The 19,188-nt window shown below is 35.0% G+C and overlaps 6 protein-coding genes and 1 long non-coding RNA gene across 12 annotated transcripts; 3 read left to right on the forward strand and 4 right to left on the reverse strand.

The window, feature by feature from the left end:
- Positions 1-16: 16 nt before the first annotated feature.
- LOC138188233 (cytosolic 10-formyltetrahydrofolate dehydrogenase) lies at positions 17-4,926 on the reverse strand. 3 transcript variants are annotated; one of them, XM_069129829.1, is made up of 8 exons: positions 4,759-4,924; positions 4,430-4,482; positions 3,432-3,573; positions 3,112-3,346; positions 2,053-2,732; positions 1,549-1,963; positions 781-1,439; positions 17-679 (listed from the first exon to the last, which is right to left on the reverse strand). In XM_069129829.1, exons 3-8 carry the CDS (start codon positions 3,565-3,567, stop codon positions 102-104), a joined length of 2,703 nt encoding a protein of 900 aa, XP_068985930.1. In that variant the 5' UTR covers positions 3,568-3,573; positions 4,430-4,482; positions 4,759-4,924; the 3' UTR covers positions 17-101. The 3 variants fall into 3 exon arrangements, with proteins under 3 accessions (XP_068985930.1, XP_068985931.1, XP_068985928.1); XM_069129830.1 differs by lacking the exon at positions 4,759-4,924 and adding an exon at positions 4,556-4,658; XM_069129827.1 differs by lacking the exon at positions 4,430-4,482 and having other exon boundaries at positions 4,759-4,926.
- On the forward strand, positions 4,003-4,575 carry LOC138188256 (uncharacterized). The gene is made up of 2 exons (XR_011175441.1): positions 4,003-4,110; positions 4,192-4,575. It is a non-coding gene; the product is annotated as an uncharacterized LOC138188256 (long non-coding RNA).
- A 1,148-nt stretch (positions 4,927-6,074) lies between the features above and the next one.
- LOC138188238 (protein Red) lies at positions 6,075-7,859 on the reverse strand. The gene is made up of 2 exons (XM_069129839.1): positions 7,368-7,859; positions 6,075-7,298 (listed from the first exon to the last, which is right to left on the reverse strand). The coding sequence occupies exons 1-2, from the start codon at positions 7,857-7,859 to the stop codon at positions 6,240-6,242; spliced, it is 1,551 nt and encodes a 516-aa protein (XP_068985940.1). The 3' UTR covers positions 6,075-6,239.
- Positions 7,860-7,997: 138 nt separating this feature from the next.
- Positions 7,998-12,635, forward strand: LOC138188247 (thioredoxin-related transmembrane protein 2 homolog). Its single transcript, XM_069129862.1, has 6 exons — positions 7,998-8,128; positions 11,036-11,266; positions 11,353-11,533; positions 11,601-11,787; positions 11,867-12,062; positions 12,135-12,635. Exons 2-6 carry the CDS (start codon positions 11,123-11,125, stop codon positions 12,231-12,233), a joined length of 807 nt encoding a protein of 268 aa, XP_068985963.1. The 5' UTR covers positions 7,998-8,128; positions 11,036-11,122; the 3' UTR covers positions 12,234-12,635.
- LOC138188246 (N(4)-(Beta-N-acetylglucosaminyl)-L-asparaginase) lies at positions 8,297-11,075 on the reverse strand. 3 transcript variants are annotated; one of them, XM_069129861.1, is made up of 6 exons: positions 10,776-11,075; positions 9,818-10,095; positions 9,598-9,754; positions 9,297-9,522; positions 8,846-9,144; positions 8,297-8,579 (listed from the first exon to the last, which is right to left on the reverse strand). In XM_069129861.1, exons 2-6 carry the CDS (start codon positions 9,945-9,947, stop codon positions 8,327-8,329), a joined length of 1,065 nt encoding a protein of 354 aa, XP_068985962.1. In that variant the 5' UTR covers positions 9,948-10,095; positions 10,776-11,075; the 3' UTR covers positions 8,297-8,326. The 3 variants fall into 3 exon arrangements, with proteins under 3 accessions (XP_068985962.1, XP_068985960.1, XP_068985959.1); XM_069129859.1 differs by lacking the exon at positions 10,776-11,075 and adding an exon at positions 10,280-10,652; XM_069129858.1 differs by lacking the exon at positions 10,776-11,075 and adding an exon at positions 10,132-10,322.
- Positions 12,461-17,634, reverse strand: kz (putative ATP-dependent RNA helicase kurz). 2 transcript variants are annotated; one of them, XM_069129816.1, is made up of 16 exons: positions 17,502-17,634; positions 17,255-17,434; positions 16,900-17,184; positions 16,241-16,846; positions 15,813-16,164; positions 15,460-15,733; positions 15,015-15,201; positions 14,706-14,938; positions 14,413-14,636; positions 14,081-14,326; positions 13,811-14,000; positions 13,595-13,735; positions 13,323-13,526; positions 13,037-13,255; positions 12,876-12,973; positions 12,461-12,800 (listed from the first exon to the last, which is right to left on the reverse strand). In XM_069129816.1, the coding sequence occupies exons 1-16, from the start codon at positions 17,574-17,576 to the stop codon at positions 12,724-12,726; spliced, it is 3,591 nt and encodes a 1,196-aa protein (XP_068985917.1). In that variant the 5' UTR covers positions 17,577-17,634; the 3' UTR covers positions 12,461-12,723. The 2 variants fall into 2 exon arrangements, with proteins under 2 accessions (XP_068985917.1, XP_068985918.1); XM_069129817.1 differs by lacking the exon at positions 17,502-17,634 and having other exon boundaries at positions 16,900-17,168; positions 17,255-17,393.
- A 167-nt stretch (positions 17,635-17,801) lies between these two features.
- On the forward strand, positions 17,802-19,063 carry LOC138188249 (ARL14 effector protein). Its single transcript, XM_069129866.1, has 3 exons — positions 17,802-18,158; positions 18,222-18,484; positions 18,558-19,063. Exons 1-3 carry the CDS (start codon positions 18,084-18,086, stop codon positions 18,640-18,642), a joined length of 423 nt encoding a protein of 140 aa, XP_068985967.1. The 5' UTR covers positions 17,802-18,083; the 3' UTR covers positions 18,643-19,063.
- The last annotated feature ends 125 nt before the right edge of the window (positions 19,064-19,188 follow it).

Raw genomic sequence — 19,188 nt, forward strand, 5'->3', positions numbered from 1 at the left:
GAGTAAAAAAGGGTACTAAAATTTACAAATATATATTCTTGGTGCATAAATTATAAAGCATAAAGTGCAATGAAAATAGATAAAGCTAATAATATCATCTTCTAATATTCTATAGTAACGGTCTTCGTTTTTAAGTATTCGTTCAAAGCGTCTTGACCCAGATCCTTGCCAAAACCAGACATTTTGAAACCACCAAAAGGTGCAGCCACATCTGTCTTGTTATATGTATTGATAAACACTGTCCCAGCTTCTATTTTCTCAGCAAATCTTAAAGCCTTGCTGATATCCTTTGTTAAGATACCCGAAGCCAATCCGTACTCTGTATTATTAGCCCTAGCAATCATTTCATCCATGTTCTTCGAGCTGAACTTGGAGATAATCATGATAGGGCCGAAGGATTCTTCTTTTGCTATGTACATGTTGTCCTTGACATCTATGAAGATAGTTGGCTCAAAATACCAGCCTGGGCGGTCTAATCTCTTTCCACCATAAACTAGTTTAGCTCCTTCTTGAACTCCACGTTTCACAAAGCTTAAGAGCTTATCCATATGTGCTTTGTGATTCTGTGGTCCATGGGCGGTGCTTCTATCTAGAGGATTTCCTATAGAGATCTTCTTAGTCTCCTCCACTACCTTCCTCACGAATTCGTCGTGAATTGTCTCTTCCACAAATAGCCGACCTATTTAAAAGAAAAAAAATGTATTCGAATTTTTAGTTATTTTTAAATTCTAATAATGTTTTTATAAGAACATTTATTTTTTAATTATTTGAATACTATACCAGCAGCTATACAATTTTCTCCCTTGTTGAAAAACACACTGCTCATTCCAATTTTAACTGCCTGTTGAAGATCAGTATCTTCAAAGATAACTAAAGGACTCTTTCCACCTAGTTCTAAAGATACTTTTTTCAAGTTACTGTTAGCACAACACCTCATTATGGACTGTCCAACCGGTGTAGACCCAGTGAAGCCTAGTTTTCTGATCAGAGGATGTTCACAGATAGCGTTTCCAGTTTCAGTGCCATTCCCTGGTACAATATTAACAACTCCAGGTGGGAAACCAGCTCTTATAGTTAGCTCTGCGAATTTCAAAGCTGTTAAAGGTGAAGTTTGAGCTGGTTTCATTACTACAGTATTGCCTGCTGCCAGGCAAGCTGCCATTTTCCAGGAGAGCATCATGAGAGGGTAATTCCAAGGAGTAACTAGACCACAGACACCAATGGGCTCCTTTCTCGTGAATGTTAAGTTGCGATTTGGCCTGGCATGATTTATTGGTATGGTGGAGCCTTGGATTTTGTCACAGCAGCCAGCAAAGTACCTCCAGGTCTCTATGGACATTCCTATATGGGTTTTCAGAGCCAAAGTATATACTGCACCGGAGTCTATACTTTCAATGGTAGCTAGTTCTTCCTTATGTTCCTCCATTAGGTCTGCTAATCTGAAAAGATGTTGAATATTATAAAATAAATTATAAAATAGTAACATTATAATAATGCATTAAATTATAAGATAAAGATGTACCAGAGGAAATTTTGGAAAATATTTACTTGAAAAGAAGAGCTCCACGCTCCCTGGCGCTGATCTTGCTCCATTCCCCTTCTTCAAAAGCCTTTTTGGCAGCCTTAACTGCCTTGTCCACATCCTCCACAGAAGCTGTTTCAACCGAACAGATAACACTCTCATCGTGAGGATTAACCGTGTCTATAGGCTTTAGACTACCATTCACGAATTCTCCATTTATGAACAATTGTTTAGGAAACTTCAAGGTCATGTTGTTTGCTTGTATTTCCACGGCATCATACTTGATCTCTTTGGTAGCAGAGATACCTCTAGCTGCAAGAATTACCGTGTTAGCAAACTCAATGAACACTGGAGCCATGAAGACATCCGTATTCTGCAAAGTCACTCCCAGATTGTCTTTGACCTCCTCTACCAGCCTCACAACATCCATACTTCCTGCTCCTGTAAGAAAATATCAGATATTCGATCAATTAAATTTTATTAATAAAGTTTTATTTTTTAAATATTAATAGAAATACTCTTCCACATACCGCAGGCAAAGAAGTCAGTATCCTTGTCAACGTCCGTCTTGAGGATACTCTCCCAAATACTCTTTAAAGTTTCTACGTTCTTCTGCTCTTCTTCGGTGAACTCAAGCGTAGTATTTTCACTCTGTTGACCGAATTTGTTGGCACAAATGGTTTTATTCCCATGCTTTATTCTCTCCACGTTGATAAAGTGATTATCAATAGTGTTAATTAGCAGTCCACCTTCGTGCAAGTAGGCTGGTCTATCTTCTACATATATTTTAATCCTCTCTTGAGGTAGTTCATCACCAATCCACAAGCTAGATCCAAACAGACGAACTTCATCGCCGTTGATAGTTGTCCACGCACCTGGAGTGCTACTCAAGCCACGAATGAAGTCATGAATTTTCTTAGCAGGCTTAGTCCAGTCTATTCTTTGAAGTTCCTTTTTGTTCAACATGGGATCATAAGTGGCTCCTTCTTCTTTTTGGGGGATCATTGGAGCGGTTCCTTTGGCCACAAGATCCACAGCCTCCGCCATGGCCTTGATACCTTCAGGATACAGGAAGTTACTGTACAAAGAGTCCAGAGTATCATTAGGCTCTATTTTGCACGATCTCTGGAGTAAAATTGGCCCTGTATCAAGGCCATCGTCCGCCCAGAAAATGGAGAATCCTGCAGTATCATCTCCTTCTATCAACGTCCTAAAGAGAGCATAAGAAGATCATGATTACTTGCAAGAAAATTATATTATTGAAAACGACGATTATGCAGTGGCGCCCGACAATTTATGAGTCTCTTTATCGACATTCACCGATACGAGAAAGGCACGAATAAACACGTATCATGTGTTGCGATAATTTTGAACCAGATAATGAAATCGAACCGGTTCTAAGATAGCGTGCGCTTCGATTGACGTTGTCAGTGTCTTGTTACGCGCCTCTCTCGTCACGAGTAATACCAGTTCGGCAGATAAGCGGCTAGAAAATCGCACAATGACCACCGAACGCTCTCATTTATTACATTAGTCAATTGCAATCAGGTAAAGTGTTACTATGGTTACTTCATTTCAGAGCAACTGACCAACTAATAGCACTAGCTCCCCGATGTCGCGGCAGTATCGATGGATGGTAGCATATGCTGTGATGACGAGGATGATTGATGACCTCCATGGGGATGAATTGACTGCAGAATGGAAGAACATTTAGGTCGACTTCGATTCCTTTATACATTTCAAGGACTTCCGGCAAGGTCACGCCTTTGCTTCTCCAGGATTTGATCTTGAAGACTGGAGTATTATCAGCGTTTGCTATCGCCGCTGTAAAAGAATGTACAAACATGTAACAATACGATGTTGGAAAATTGACAGCTGATTAGTAAATATTTTTTGTAGGATTAATTACCTAGAGGATCCTCCCGGTTAGCCTTGTCGGGAATGGTGAAGACTCCTGTGATCTGATGACCATTTTGCTTCAAGAGCTTGTAGACCTCGGCTGCGAAGGAGCTCTGGCCAATTATAGCCACTTTCAGCTGTGCCATTGCCGTCTAAATATTAAAATACTTTAATTGTCATTTATTTAATGATATACATGTAGCGATACATGAGTCAGAGGACCATTCAAATCATGTTGTTGTTTTGCCTCGGAGTATCAAAAGACTATTAGGTTACAAGTAATGTAAGGACAAATAAACTCCGGGCAAAACAATGCCGCCGCTACATGCAACCGTCGGTTGAAGACGAATTTGAATTTTTTGACTTTCCCCCGACCAGTATAAATAAACAGACGCGATCGCGAGCGACACAGTACATATAGAGTATCGAATATCATCTACAGAGTATCTCCGAGTATTTATCGAGTTACGCGACGAACATTAACGAGTATTTATTCCACGACTTGTATTTTGTACCAACGACTCATGTATACGGCCGTAAATTATTTATTTATTTATTTATTCGAAATATATTTGACAGATTTGCGACAGTAATATCTCGCTCTCATTGTTTCGTACTATCTATCCTCGACCAATCCTCCACATACGTATTTTACGTTGTTAGTGAGACAAGTATAGTGAAATATTAATGTAAGCAAAATGTTGAAGAGATACGGATTGTGAGAAAAATCAGTTTTATATAACTAACAAATTACTATTTATTAATTATAGATTATAGAAACTATGGAAATTAAAAAATAATAATAATTAAAAAATTATATCAGCGAATATAAATAAGAATAAATAGAGAAATGAAAAATGAATAGTGACATATTTTAGGTATATACGAAATTGCTATAATCACTGATTTCGTTATACTTGTCTTGCTAGGGCTTTATCCTTCAGCCAACCCAATACCAAACATTAAGCATCGTAACAAATACAGTATAGTATACACCATTGTACATACCTATTTCCAGCGTTTAACGATATCTTCTAACTTTCACTGTACTTTCAAATAAGCTGCAAAGAGAAGACAGTGTGAGGAAGCTGTGTAAAAGGAAAGTATGCTACAAGATAGTAAGAAAAACTAAACCTGGCTCCTACTTCCATCTACCATGTTATTAAAATTATATGGACTCAATACAATCTACTATCACCAGAGATATTTCCAACATGCTATATGCTGTATTGCACCGAATTATCATTCTACTTTCTACTATTTATATTTATTTGAATTATTCGTACACCAAAGCAGTGTAAACATTGGTATCTACAAATTTCATACAATTGGCTTACTGTGTTCACGACGTAGGAACGTATCGACAAGAAGTTTTTTAAGAACAACATCAGAAAATCGACGTGGACGGTCCTCCGGCTGTTTTGTTCAAGTGCGTTCACTTCGCCAACTGCTATTCAGCTACTGACGGCTGGTAAATGGCTGGCACTTGTGGCTATCTGACTGAACCGCGTTAAACCACACAACGTTTATATAAGCTGATTGTATCAGTCAGCAGGGTCAAGAATCGTTTTTTAATTCTTCTTTTTTTTATCTATACTGATCATTTAATATTTATATTTCGATTTCCTACATGGATTTTCCCAATGAGATTTCTCGTTTCGAAATATCAAGTTATTATACGTGTTATACGAAAAGTATCGAATTTTCATTAGCACCGTAAAGTTTGAAACAAATCTGTAAATACACATAAAAGCTACGAAATGTTCAGTGCAAATAGTTTTTAGAAAATTTATTCGAAAGACATAAACCAGAAATGAAATACTCTAGAAGCAATTCATTACCGAAAAAGTTAAACAACTTTTTAAGGAAAGACTAGTGAAGTTACAAATAGAAGAAATTCGAATTCTAGATAAATCATTCTTAATTTTTAGGAAGTAGGAGGGAAATCGAATAATATTTTGGTTATTTCTGTATTTGATTGTTTACCATCACTTAGACAAGTGATGTTTTTCGGTTATCTATATCGAAATATATATCTATAAATATCGATGTATTTCGGTTTTTATTAAGATAATAGTAGTTACTAACCGTTAGCTTGATTAATTATTATTTTGAAAATCTAGATATACGTTAAGAATTTTGGTAATTATCTGTTTTTGATAAGAAGTCGTTCATTTTAAAAGTAATACGTGTCTTTAAGGTGCAATAGTAACATCTTTTGTAAATTCAAACTGTTTATTATATTTTTATTACAGTAAATGATCAAACAATCAATGAATGATCAAAGTCTAAGAGGATTAAAATCTTTAGTGTTCCAATTTGAAGTAATTCCATATCTTAAAATGTCTTAAATACGTCACTTCCAATATCTTAGATAAGTCAGAATGTTGCGAATCGACGCTTTATTTAAAATAAATTATCGTTAATTATAAGTCTTAACTAGTTATAACGAGTTTTAGTGAAAGATTCCCCTCTATCTATTGGTCTTAGGTCACAGTATGTTTACATGATCAATTTTGTACTGGTTTTAGTCAGTTTTAGGTCATGAATGTTTAGATCTCCAGCCGTGATGTATAAAAAAATTATGTAAGCCTTCGATTATGTTGCAATAATAATAACGCAATTTCATAAAGAGAGATCAGGGACAACATCATTTTAAAAATATTATACAGTCTTTTATTGCATCTCCGATTTTGTACAAGTGATAATCATAAACAAATCATACAATATATACTACACATACATATATATATATTCTATATAATCTATATATATATATATATATATCGTGAACAAGATTATACAAGTTACTCGACATTCAATATCTAGGGACTTTGAATTCTGATGCAGCATCCAACACCGTAGTAGGTTTCCTTTTGTTCATAATATTTTGAATCTTCTGCCATTCTCTGTCCAATTCAGCTTTCTCGTTCTTTTCTTTGTTATACTTCCTTGTTCTTCTTCCATCAGCCATTTTTACACCATACTGAAATGCCGCTTTTGGTAAAGCTTCTTTGTTGTTCATATACTCGCTGTACTCTTCAGGTGTATCAAAATCCCACCTGCCGATGGGGCCTTTTTTGTTGCCAAGATCCATTTTGGTATAGTCTACTTCATCATCTGAATCATCTATTGCGTCCTGCATCTCGTCCAGCCCTGGGTAACATTCTGCATACCCTTCAGGCTCGGCAGCTAGTTTATTAAGAAGCGCTCCTTTCTTTGGAGCATTACCATCCGAGTTGGAAGGTGCAACATTCGGTAATTGTGGAGTGTTTGCTTTATCATCCGCGTCCAAGCCACCTTCAGGCTTATCAAAGTAAGAGGCCTTTTTCTTTTCCCTCGGTTGATTCGGATCCTTCTTACCAATCGTTGGAACGTAGTCACCAATGTCTCCATAAATACTCTCATCCTGTGGTCTTGGAGCAATATCCATGTCATTCATATCGTCAGGTCTAGACCTTCCATCCTTATTCTTCTTTCCTTTCTTACCATGACGGTTGCCTTGGCGAAGATAAGACAAAATTTGTGCCAATTTGTTTATTACAATGTCGTTTGTTGTTAAGGTAGGGGTATTATCTATGGTGGGCACATCTGCCTTGCTTCTGATTAAGGTCGTTGGTATATCTACATCCGTGTTTTCATCATCCAATTCTATCACGTAAGCCATACGGCCAGGAGTGAATAATTCGTTTCTCTCGATCTGTTTGGATTTCATGGTCATAACTGTTCTATAAACGTTGCGTCCTATCTTGGTTTTAAACTGCATTTCATCGTCTTTCTTTTCTCCCTCCTTCTTTTCCTTTTTTTCCTTTGGCTTCACTAACTTCTCCATTTCTTGCTCTTGTTCGTGTTCCTTTGCTTCTATCTCGCTACGTACCTGTGGAATAAAATATCTTTTTTAATATATTTATATTCTTATATATAATTTTTTATTGTAGATTCTTACTTTTTGGAGGAGAGCATAATCCAAGCCTTTCACCAAATGAGTATGCTCCATGTCACCACCCAAGAATTTTGATTGCTGAATCATCTGCCTCCTTCGCTCAGCTGCGTCCATTCCTGACTTTAAATCTGGTGCAACTGCACGATATGCACTGGCACTGTTCATTGGATCCTCTGCTTGATAGTCTTGATTAGTACCATCTCTACGTTCTCTAGCTCTGTCTCTATACTTCTCTGCCAATTCTGCCATTTTATCCTCTTCTTGTTTTTTCAGTTTGGCATAGAAGCTCTTTTTCTTCCTTCGCAACTCTGCTCGACTACCACCACTAACATTAGGTGTCTGTGCAGTCTTTGCATTGGCGTCTCTAGCAGTCCCAGGTATAGAAGCTGGAGTTGCAGATGGAACAGATGCTCTTGGTGTCATCAACAGTTTCCGGAAGTCATCGTTCGTTAAACGAACGGACATTCCCATGTCCTCCTCCGTTGTTTCTGGCATTTTAATTATTGTATATGAGTGTTCTAAAATGTTGAGGTTAGGTTATTAACGTCAATTAAATTTCTATAAAAAAACGGAAACTAATTAAAATTTCAATATTGTAGATTGAAGTATGTGTCTCACGTACACCTAGTATTGAGAAATGAATAATATTGATTCTAAAGAAATCAACATTTATCGCTCAACTGTTTCGACAGATATCATAATCCAAAAAGCGTCACCTCCGTCAACAAATGCCGCAGCGGTACTGCTGTCTATCGGAAAGCGCCGTAAGTATTTTGAATTTGAACCTTCTTAAGTCTTATGTGATCGGAACTGCAATTCCAGTTTCTGATTCTTTCTTTAAATAATATTCATTTTAGATAATACAGATAACAATATATTATAATATAGATATTATATTATATTCTGCAGTTCTTCAACTTTTATTTCATTCAAAGAAATTACAAGGAAACGATCGGTTGTTTCTAGACTTTAAAGACTTCGTATTTGGCATCTATGCAATTAACGAAACGCATCATCGCTTGTCCTAATTCAGGATTAGCTACGTAATGTTGGAAGCGTGTGATTCCGTTGCACGCAGCTCCGTATTCTCCATCTTTGTTTATTGCAATTACAGCACCGGTGAATGTAGGATAATGTTCGGCAATTCTTCTAATTGCTGTAGTGGCAGCTTCAGTTGGAGTCGCGCCACGGCGCATTTCCTCTACAGCCAGGAAACTAAAAAAATATTCTCAGATTGAAAATTGCTAATAATTAAACAAGAGTACATCCTGATTAGGCTGTGGATGTTTTCGCAATTATATATCTTTATGAACGTAACTAAAGAGATAGAAATTAAAGTTATCCATCTATTAAATATCATAGTGAACACTTTACTTTAGATCTTTTAATTATTTAGTATTTTTTCTATTATATATTCTATATATTTTTATTAAAAATACATAAATGCCTAATTATGATAGTTCATTGAATAACCTTCTTACCTTGGCAAAAAACGCATCATTATATCTCCTTCACCGGTTCCAGCTGCCGCACCAACCTTTTGATCAGCATATGCGCCTGCGCCAGCTATGGGGGAATCCCCAATGCGGCCAGGGATTTTATTTCTAGCTCCATTCGTCGATGTACCTGCTGCTATATGTCCATTCAAATCTATAGCTACAACTCCGATCGTATCGTGGTTTTCTTCGTTCACATGTGATTCATGCTCCTCCACATTGTCTTCCATGATATTCGCTACACGATATGGGCCACAAGACTTTTTTGGGTCCGGAACTACGTTCTGAAAAAGTAAATATATGATTTTAGGCGGACATTTATATATAATACAAATATATGTGTATGAGATTTATTTTCAGCTTCTTTGGTTCTTCTTTTCTGAAAAGAAATATTCTTTTCTTGGACTCTTCCCTAGATGGAAGATTATTGGTATACCTTCCAATAATTGGGTTGACAGTTATTTGACTTCCAATCCAACCACATTTTCTTTGATTCTTCTGTCTGTAAAGGTTCTTCTTTGAATCCCATCTCTACAGCGAATTTTGTAGCCAGTTCTCCGCCAAGCAAAGAATGTTTGGTGTTTTCTAAAACCTTACGAGCAACTGAAATGGCATTTTTCACATTTCTTAATAGTCCTACACCACCCACATCCATTGTTACTCTATTTTTGGGTAAATCATTCAATTAGAAACAATATTTTGCTTAGAATATATATGTAAATGAATGAAAAATATACCCATCCATGATTAGAGCATCCAGAGTTGTTTCTCCAGATTCATCTGGACTGCCTCCATATCCTACAGTTTTCCTGCATCTTTGCTCTTCACAGACACTGCAGCTTTCTTCTATTGCATCCAAGGCACTCCTTTTCTCATTGTTCAAAACATTCCATGCTGAAAAGAAATTATCATTATAATATTGTTCCTATCTTTTTAAAGACAGAAATGTGTAGTTACCTCTTTGTGCAGCATCCTTATAATCCCAGGTAATGACTACCAAAGGAATACTCTTATTAGAGGCTAAAGCTTTCTGACAAAATGTTAACCAAACGTATGCAGTCAAACATACAATCAATAAGGACTTCATATTTGAAGTTTAGTTCAAAAGCTATTGATGAGTATGGAGTATTTGAGAGCAGATGATCTTTGTTCACAGAAAAAGTGGGGATATATCTCTTTGATGTCACTATGTACATTTACATTGTTTTAACATAATGCTTCTCAAGAACAGAGTACTAATAATCCTCAAATGTTATTAAACTGTGTTAGACCTATTGTAAACATAACAAATGGATCATTCTCATGCAAATTTATGTAATAATTATTTAGATAGTTCTAGAAATGTAGACATATACGTGTCTATATACACTACATTATACTATATTACATATTACACTATACTATATTACACTATATTACATTAAAATATAAAACTTTATCCCCTCTTATGGAAAATTTTGAGATATTGAGTCCAATGAATGTGTTATTATTAATCGTAAGTCGTATCTTATCTATAATGCATTTTCGTATGTAGTACAGTTTCGTCTGATGCATAGAAATTTATCGGATACGATTATTAATTAATTTATTTATTTTCATGATTAACATGACTTATCTAAATCGTACTAATTACAAAAGGCTAATGGAAAATTAATAATAAGGAGTTACTTATATTAAATAGTAGTAGTTTAGAAAAACAATTTAATTTCTTTCAAATGCTGTTACTAATAATTATTATGAGAATTGATTATTGAGAAAAATTATTATGAAAAAAATAATTGGAAAATGTAATATCACACATTAAAATAATTTAATTAGATAATAGGGAAATTCTAGACGACTTATTTCGCTTGATTTGTATTATTATAATTTGTCGACCAATGAGACAACCGAATTACTTATGTCGCTAATTTACCATTTAATTCCTTAAATCAGAGATCATACTTCGTTTATACTCGTTCTTCTCATAATTTTGTATTGTATTCGATAAGGAAATTATATGAAACAGTCTTGATAATATTTTGGAGTTCATCTAAACATGGAAGGGTTCGTTGACATGAGCAAATTGTAATTGTTGCTTCGTCTATTGTCATCAAGGAAAAAATTGAATTATAACAAATTATTCAGAATATCTTTATAAATTAATTGAAGCTCGTTCTACATATAATAAAATAGGATAAAAGTATCTTTCCACGAAACTTGGAGCTGCTGTTATCCTAATCAGCGAACATAACCTATACACAGATCATTTAAAGAGAGAAAATGCCTTTAAAAAAAGACTTGCGACTTCTGTTGAAGCCCTATTATTTTATAAACATTTTACTCAGTCTCTCATATATTGTCTCCAAACGTGTTCCATTTGTGTGTAACTATGTATTTGCACAAGCTGAGTGCGAACTTGATGGGGTAAATCATTTAAATATAAAGACAAACAGTTTATTATGCTATGCGTGTAGAATATATATTTCATACTAAATATATTCTTGTTTCAGAGAGAGACAGAGATTCTGTTTTTTCTTATGATAGTCATAATGATAAGGACAAGGAAGACTGGAAGTGTAACTATGATAAGCTACTTATCATCCAGCTTTGTATATACTAAAGTTGCCAATCTGATTCTTTGGTTTTATGCAGATATACGTATGGGAATAATATTTGCTATTGTATTCATCTGTATGTGTTGACTTGATATTGTAGTTATTCTTCATATGAATGTTATTACATGATTTAATAATTACAGTATGCGGTCTAGTATTTCCTGAACCAACATACCAAGGTCCAGAGAAAGTAACGTATTTACGAGGTGCAATCGGATTGCAGGAGGAATTGCACCGTGACACGAGAATCGTTTGGTTAGTTGCGTTTTACACAGCATGGAACCCAGCTTGCGTCAACTTTGCACCTATATTCTCCGAGCTTTCGGCAGAGTTCGTAATGATTGATTACTTATGCACTATTTATCACTATACAACCTTTCATTGAAAGTAATATTTAGTGGATTTGTAGATACGCTTTGGAAAATTTGAAATTCGGAAAAGTAGATATAGGGAGGTATCCAGATGCTGCAGTGAAGTACCACATAAGTGATGCTAGCACTAGCAAACAGCTTCCCACCTTAATTTTATTTAAGGAAGGGAAAGAAGTAGAAAGACGTCCATACGCAGATCATAAGGGCAAACTAGTTAAATTTCTTTTTTCATTGGTATGTATGATAGAGTTTCTTATAGTTGAAAACTTTAAAGTATGTACCAAACAAAAATAGTTGCTTTTTTAGGATAATATAAAGGCAGCTTTCGATCTGAACAATGTGTACAGAGATTGTAAAAAAAATCCAATTAAAAGGAGAGAGAAGAAAGCAGTAAAAGCAGAATGACCTAATTAATATTTCCAAACGTTTGTTGAATTACTGATGTCATAGCACTGCCAACGATTTCAAATGAAAATTACTTCTACTGTGTAGAATAATGGACGTTTAGTGTCACGCGCAAATTTTCATTTATAGCAAAACTGCAAAAGATTTGTAAATATTCATTATACTTTCTATCATTGTACGCATTTTATGCACCACTGTGTTCTATTAGTGAATATCGGATATTAATGTAGGTTTAAGATAGTAATTTATTAAAAGCGAGTAATTGTTATTACAATCATTGAAATGGAATGATACATAAAGTGTCACGTGTATGAATTCATGAAAAACCAAAACAGAGCTTCTAGTTAATCTAGATCGTATGTGACATTGCAGTTTCATTGAATAAACTGTTGTTGAAATATATCACTGTATTAAATAATTGTATATTACAAAATTCGGGTATGTAAAATATACATACAATTCATGAATACGGAGTCAGATACTAAATTTGTCATACAGGTGGCCAAATGAGCATAACGTGTCCATGAGCTGATTCTGGTAACCATTTCTGATAAGCAGACAGAAGGACTGAAATTAATAATAAATCATTTTTAGTATTTACTCCGACCCTATAGCTATGCACATGCTATAAAACATGCTTACAATTTTTATCTACTTTCCAAGTTTCTAGTAATTGTTCTCTTGACATAATTCCGCGGGACAATAATGATTGCGTCATTTCCTGTGTTCGTGGTATTAATCTAAAATAATCATATAAAATTGTTAATTCAGTGTCGAGTAGCTTCATGTATTTCAAATCTTACTTAGCCCATGTCTTGTTAATACTTTGGGGAGTCGATAACAATGAAGGAACGAATTGTTTCAATTTTGGACACACTTTTCCTTCTAAAAGGAAACATGCAAACCATTTAACTCCATCTACGGATAGTGGGTACTCCACATCCATTACTGGTAACTTCCAACCTGCTCTTCCAAATGTTCCTGCCATACTGCACATTACCTTTCCAGTTTCTGGATCATACCTACACAAATACATTGCTATAAGCAATTTATGTATTAAAAAGAGAAGTACGGTTAGGAGTAAGAGACCTTGGTGGTGGATCAGTCAAAGGTTCTCCAAGTTGACATAGAGATGGAGCAAATTTAGGTAGCCATTCGGGTTCTATAGTTGTAACACCACGCATGTACATTTTATTCGTCTCGTATATTTCTTGATAAACTACCCATTCAGGGCAGGTTTTTCGAAGGACACATGAGGAATGTATGAATACTGGATCCTCCATATCTGTGGTTCTGGATAAAATATTATATAATTACATTCGGCTATGATTTAAATGATCAAGGAGTCTTTGATATCTTACTTATAAGCATATTTCCATTTAGCCTTGTCTTGATCGTCATTAACTTCATCTGGCATCACTTTCCTTGCAACTTGATCAGCCATTCCTGCAAGGACTATTTGCCTGAGTAATTTGGCTTCTATATCGGTTGGAGGTTTCATCCTAAATTAAAATTGTCAGTAGGAGAGGAATTTATTAAACGTAAAATGTAATTCAATTACTTTCTGCAATGCGTACTGTGGGTTAATAGTGAGATTCAAATCCTCAATATTCAAATTGATTTCATTTGTTAGCTGCTGCCGGAGCTTTCGAATTTCCACAATTGCTTTGTGTCGCAAACCATGCTCTTCGCAAAAGGGAAGTAATCTTCCTTTAGTTCCAGCATATTCTGCACTTCCCACAGCTTTAATTAAGACCATCGGATCGCCTTTGCATAGAATACATTTCACTGCGTTAATATAATCTTCATTTCTTAATATTATTCTAATCTTTTTAAATTCTATTTACCAAGAAGTAAGCTATTTCCGGTGCCAGCCCAGAAGCGCCTCATTTGCAACCATTTATTTCGAGAATCGCCGTCCATATCGAATGCTTCCATCAATACTTCTTGAACAGAAAGTGCAGCCACCATACACACTGTATACTGCAGAAGGTCATATTGATGAGAGAGAGCCAACATCTTTCCATAACAGGGAGCAACTGGAAATGCAGCGATACTGCGACCGAGTGGCGTTACTTTGGCACTATAGGAACCTAAATAAAAATAAGTATAGTAAAGAATAAGTAACCGATAATGATTAAATTAATGGTTTAACTTAAATAATTATAGTTGTTAATACCTTCTTTGCCGGAAGTTTGTTGTTGTAAAGCTCCAAGTATCATCAATCTTTTTTCAGCAATTTGTAATTGTATAGTATCCGGTGGAGTTGGGAATGGGAAATTAACAACCTTATCAATATTCATGACTTTCATCTGTAACATTAAATCATCCACAGGTTTCCTTTGAATCTCTGATTGACTAAACTGTTCAAACTGATCATTGAACACTGCTGAAGAGTACAACCTGTAAATAATATCCAATAGGGAAATTAGATCTTTCAATGACTCCAAAATTGTATATTGATATAAGTACCTGTAACAATGTCCAGGACCAGTTCTACCAGCTCTCCCTGCTCGTTGATTAGCGGATGCCTTGCTAGTATAGCAGATTCTGTATGTGCTTACTCCAGTTACTTTATCGTACATTCTCGTTTTACAACGTCCACAGTCTACTACATACTTTATGTTAGGTATAGTTAAAGAAGTTTCTGCTACGTTTGTTGATACTACACATAAACGGTGTCCTTCTGGGGGTGATTCGAATACCTAAGGATTAGAGACTTTTAATACTATCGTCCCCACTTGCCCTTTTTGTGAATTATTCTCAAAATTTTTTAATTACCCTTGCTTGTTCGTGACTCTGAAGCAGAGAATATAATGGTAAAACCCATAATGGTTGTGCATCTGCACAAGCTTTTAAGTCAATTACGTCGTCATCTTCATCTTCATCCTCGTCTAATTGTATTTCTTCGTCATCTTCTGCGCCAATTAAATCTTCGTGAGTGTCATCGGTAGGAATCACAGAGTAACTAGAAATTGATACATAATTTTAATTAAACTGCGGATATTTATTCAATTACATATTTTTATAAATATATAAAGAAATGAAACCTAAATAAGAATTTGTTTTATCTACTACATAATAAGTACTTTACTTTGGATATTTTGTATATTTTTGTACATTATGTGCATTTTGTAGATTTTTTGAACCTTGGAAAATTTACCAAAAATATCCGTATCTAACTATAAAGAAACTGGAAGAATTACTGTTATATTTTCTTACATACTCATCCAGATTAATATTTGGTAATTGAACTTTCTTCTTTTGTCGTAATTTGTTGTAACGAATAGCTTCCTTGCAACGAAAATCATCATCATCATCATCGTGATCACTATTATCACTCTTGTCCTCATTATCACTGTTGTTTTTTATATCATCCTCTTTCTTCGAAGAATCATTAGTCTTCTGTGGTTCTTTCATCTTGTTTGCAATTTCCTTTTTATTCTTCATGGAAAAAGCTGTGCGTAATTTACGTACTACATAATTTACTTCCCGTTGCCCTAAATTTTAACGATATACATTTTTGAAACAACAACATTATAAGCTCTAGAAATAATCCCAGATTGGAAAAATATATACCTGTTAAAAATATTAAGATTCCACCATCGGGAAGGCGAGTATGTATTTTTATGGCTTTCTTTACAGCATCAGAAACGTAATTGATGCTTGTCCTTTTATTAAAATGTATCGTAACAGGAAACTGTCTCGATTCCACTGTTAATACAGGCGGTTTCGTTTTGAACAATTTACTATTTTCTACAAATTCCTCCACGCGTAAAGTGGCTGACATGATTACGAGCTTCAGAGGATTCTTCCTTTTATTTCGAAGTGGTACAATTCGTGATAGCAAGCCTATCAGAATATCAGTATACACACTACGTTCGTGCGCTTCGTCGAGGATGATTATCGAATATTTCGTCAGTAAAAAATCCTAAAATATTTAAAATCTTGATTATGATTATCATTTTCGTTTAATATTCGTTTAATTTACCTAGATGATTACATACACTCTGTATTTCTTTTAATAATACGCCATCAGTCATAAATTTGACTTTTGTCTCTGATGTAACATTCCCCTCAAAACGAATCAAATAAGAAACTTCTTCTTCGGTGAGATTCATCTCTTCGGCGACACGTTTGCTCATAGATATAGCTGCTACTCTTCTAGGTTCTGTTATTCCAATTACCTTTTCTCGAGCATAGCCAGCTTCATAGAGAAATTGGGGTACTTGAGTTGTTTTACCACTTCCCGTTTCACCAGTGATTATCACAACAGGATTTTCATTAATTGCTTCTATTATAGCTTGTTCTTCTGCTACCACTGGCAACTTTAACCTAGCTGCTTGGATTTCCGGTTTCCTTTCCAGTATTACAAACGTGGCAGGCGTTCTTTCTATTGGCTGCTGTGGTTTTAACAATTCTTTACTTATAGTGGTTTGGTTTTCAATTGACTTTTCCTGTTCTTCCACAGTACTTTTTGTTATATTATTCTCTACAATATTATCTTCTTTGTTTGGAATATTTTCACTTTCTTCTGAAGTTTCTGCTGCATCTTTCTCCTCTCTGTTTTCATTATCCTCAGAATTAGATTCAGATTCACTATTGCTAGGTTCCTATAATAAATAATCATTAGTTTTTACATTAACTTTTAATATCATTAACTTACATCAAATCCAATGATGTTTGGATCTGAAGCAGCATCCTGTACTTTTTGTTGTTTCAAAATTGCCATCCTTCTCTTCTTGCTACCTTTAATAGCATTTACGGCTACTTCTGACATGTTGTCCTCATTTTCATTATTTGATTTGATCACATGTTCCTTAACAGGTAATTCCATTTCTCTAAAGTGACGTTTCAGTCCTTTAGTTTGTACACTGGTCAAAGATATATATTGCTTCAGTTCTTCCTGCGGTGCTTGAACTTTCCCCAATTCCTCTAACAGTTCAGTCCTCTGTTTAAGATTAGAATATATGCAAAATGAATACTCAAAGAGAAAAAACTAATTCTATATTATAACTTACACATAACTTTTTCTTCTTCTTTTCTATAACTTTCTCTAATTGTTTTCTACGTTTCTTGGATAATAACCGTGTAGTAGCGACTTTTTTAACTTTGCTCTTTGTTCTTCTTTTCTCATTTGGGAGAACTAGCGCGTTACAGTTATCGTAATTATCTTCACGATATTTTATGTCTATAGGAATCTATTCAAAGAAGAGTATAATTAAATCTTATTCATTATTTTTTGGATATAATATTATACAGAAATACCTTTTTAGTCGCAGAATTGTCAATTTCAACTTCTGCGATATTTCTCGCCTTCCAATTATACTTTTTCCTTCCCATTTTTACTTTTACACTTGAATCCAAACGTAAGTAAAGTAATGCGTTCTGTTTCCCAAAAAATTTGTTGATTTTAACCATGTGCTTCAGTTAAAGGATGACATCTAGCACTTTTTTTATAAAGCATGTATAACTGTTTATAATTGACGTCTACGATAGTTTGTCATAGGTGGGTAACAGTATCCGCAATCGGTAAGATCAGATTCATAAATAAAAAAATATTTTCTCGTAATCTCAACAGATATCACTGATACAGCGCGAAAGCATGGTATTAGAATAAACTATAGCTTATTTTTATTAATCGCTAATTAAACACGAAAGAATTGATTACAGACAAAGCGAACAATTTTTTAATTACATCATACATTTTTCATAAGTATAAATATTTATGCTTTTATATAATCTTCAAATTAAGTTTTCAGAAACATAATTTATATGGTAGAGGTTATGTGGAACAAAACATTCTAAGTATTGCTGCAAATATATTTTATTGAAATTCAAATGTGAGATATGGATTCAGGAAACTCGAATTCTAGTGAAACACCCTCGCACCCGCTAGTAGAATCTACTCCACCTACTCAACGAGTAAGTTAATGGATTAATATGCATTCTAATTTTATTACATCTTTATAACCTATGCTGCTACAGAGAACTCGAGGATCACGTCAGAAAGCAGTAGACAGCGTGACGAAAAAATTCCTGCGAAATTTCGATCCAGAACACAGTGAAAGGGAGAAACGAAAGCTTCATAGACGACTATACCAAGGCAGCAAAAGACACGCTTTGTACAATGAAAATGGCATATATATCCAAACAGGAGATGATTTATGTGACTGTTTAAATTTGAATTGTGCAGGATGTCATCTTCCTTGCGTCAAATGTTCTTCGCCAAAGTGTAGCCACGAATGCAGGTTTGGCATAAAAGAGTGTTGGATAACTGCACTAACTTTCACAAGCTAGCATTAAGTACAGTTCTTTTACTAGGAATAATCGCAAGTGGACGTACGAGTCAATAGAAAATGAAGGCAGCGATATCATCATAAAAAATCCTTTATTAAAAGAATCTTGAAATTTCAAGTCTTTTAATCTACAATATGATTGTACTGTATTTATAAAAACTCTATGGCTGTGCTACACAGGGAAAGAGAGGAACTTCACTAAGTTCTTCACCGAGTTTCAAACTGTGTATTACTTTCTTTCACTAATATTATATAAGTTATATGTATTAGAACTAGAATAATCATAACATAAAAACTGATATACAAGTGTACTCGTGTCTTTGGTCTCTTTATAATATCCTTGCTTTCAGACTAAACACTTCCTGTCGAATCCTTTCACAATCATGTCTACATCAGCATTTTAGGAAACCATAGCAGTATGTCACCAAGCTAGTCACTCTGATCATCCTTGTACGTAATCAATTCACCAGAACTGCGTGAGAGAACAGAACAGGAGTTGAGTTGCAAGCAGAGTCCTGCAAAAGCAAGGTAGGTGGGACTGGAAATCACGCACAGTTGACGGTGCACGTGCGTGTGCACCGACACACGGACGCGCTATTGATTTTCCACGGCACTTTCGGCGTAGTGCGCACGTACCTAACGCACATACACACGTT

This window comes from Bombus flavifrons, chromosome 16 (genome assembly GCF_040668555.2).
Source record: "Bombus flavifrons isolate JBK064 chromosome 16, iyBomFlav1_principal, whole genome shotgun sequence".
NCBI classification, from domain to species: domain Eukaryota; kingdom Metazoa; phylum Arthropoda; class Insecta; order Hymenoptera; family Apidae; genus Bombus; species Bombus flavifrons.

Coding starts and splice junctions, on each gene's coding strand:
- LOC138188233 (XM_069129827.1), bottom strand. CDS start 4,809: ATGTTGTTCTTAAAAAACTTCTTGTCGATACGTTCCTACGTCGTGAAC. Junction 2,733..3,111: donor GGAGCTAGTGCTATTAGTTG/GTCAGTTGCTCT, acceptor TGCTCTCTTTAG/GACGTTGATAGAAGGAGATG. Junction 1,440..1,548: donor CGTGGAGCTCTTCTTTTCAA/GTAAATATTTTC, acceptor ACATCTTTTCAG/ATTAGCAGACCTAATGGAGG.
- LOC138188247 (XM_069129862.1), top strand. CDS start 11,123: ATGCCTTTAAAAAAAGACTTGCGACTTCTGTTGAAGCCCTATTATTTT. Junction 11,534..11,600: donor ATTTGCTATTGTATTCATCT/GTATGTGTTGAC, acceptor TAATAATTACAG/TATGCGGTCTAGTATTTCCT. Junction 12,063..12,134: donor TTAAATTTCTTTTTTCATTG/GTATGTATGATA, acceptor TTGCTTTTTTAG/GATAATATAAAGGCAGCTTT.
- kz (XM_069129816.1), bottom strand. CDS start 17,576: ATGGGAAGGAAAAAGTATAATTGGAAGGCGAGAAATATCGCAGAAGTT. Junction 13,736..13,810: donor AATCTCACTATTAACCCACA/GTACGCATTGCA, acceptor ATTTTAATTTAG/GATGAAACCTCCAACCGATA. Junction 12,801..12,875: donor TTGGAAAGTAGATAAAAATT/GTAAGCATGTTT, acceptor TATTAATTTCAG/TCCTTCTGTCTGCTTATCAG.
- LOC138188249 (XM_069129866.1), top strand. CDS start 18,084: ATGGATTCAGGAAACTCGAATTCTAGTGAAACACCCTCGCACCCGCTA. Junction 18,159..18,221: donor CTACTCCACCTACTCAACGA/GTAAGTTAATGG, acceptor ATGCTGCTACAG/AGAACTCGAGGATCACGTCA. Junction 18,485..18,557: donor AAGTGTAGCCACGAATGCAG/GTTTGGCATAAA, acceptor TTCTTTTACTAG/GAATAATCGCAAGTGGACGT.
- LOC138188246 (XM_069129861.1), bottom strand. CDS start 9,947: ATGAAGTCCTTATTGATTGTATGTTTGACTGCATACGTTTGGTTAACA. Junction 9,755..9,817: donor TAAGGATGCTGCACAAAGAG/GTAACTACACAT, acceptor ATTTCTTTTCAG/CATGGAATGTTTTGAACAAT. Junction 8,580..8,845: donor ATGATGCGTTTTTTGCCAAG/GTAAGAAGGTTA, acceptor ATATTTTTTTAG/TTTCCTGGCTGTAGAGGAAA.
- LOC138188238 (XM_069129839.1), bottom strand. CDS start 7,859: ATGCCAGAAACAACGGAGGAGGACATGGGAATGTCCGTTCGTTTAACG. Junction 7,299..7,367: donor ATTATGCTCTCCTCCAAAAA/GTAAGAATCTAC, acceptor TTTATTCCACAG/GTACGTAGCGAGATAGAAGC.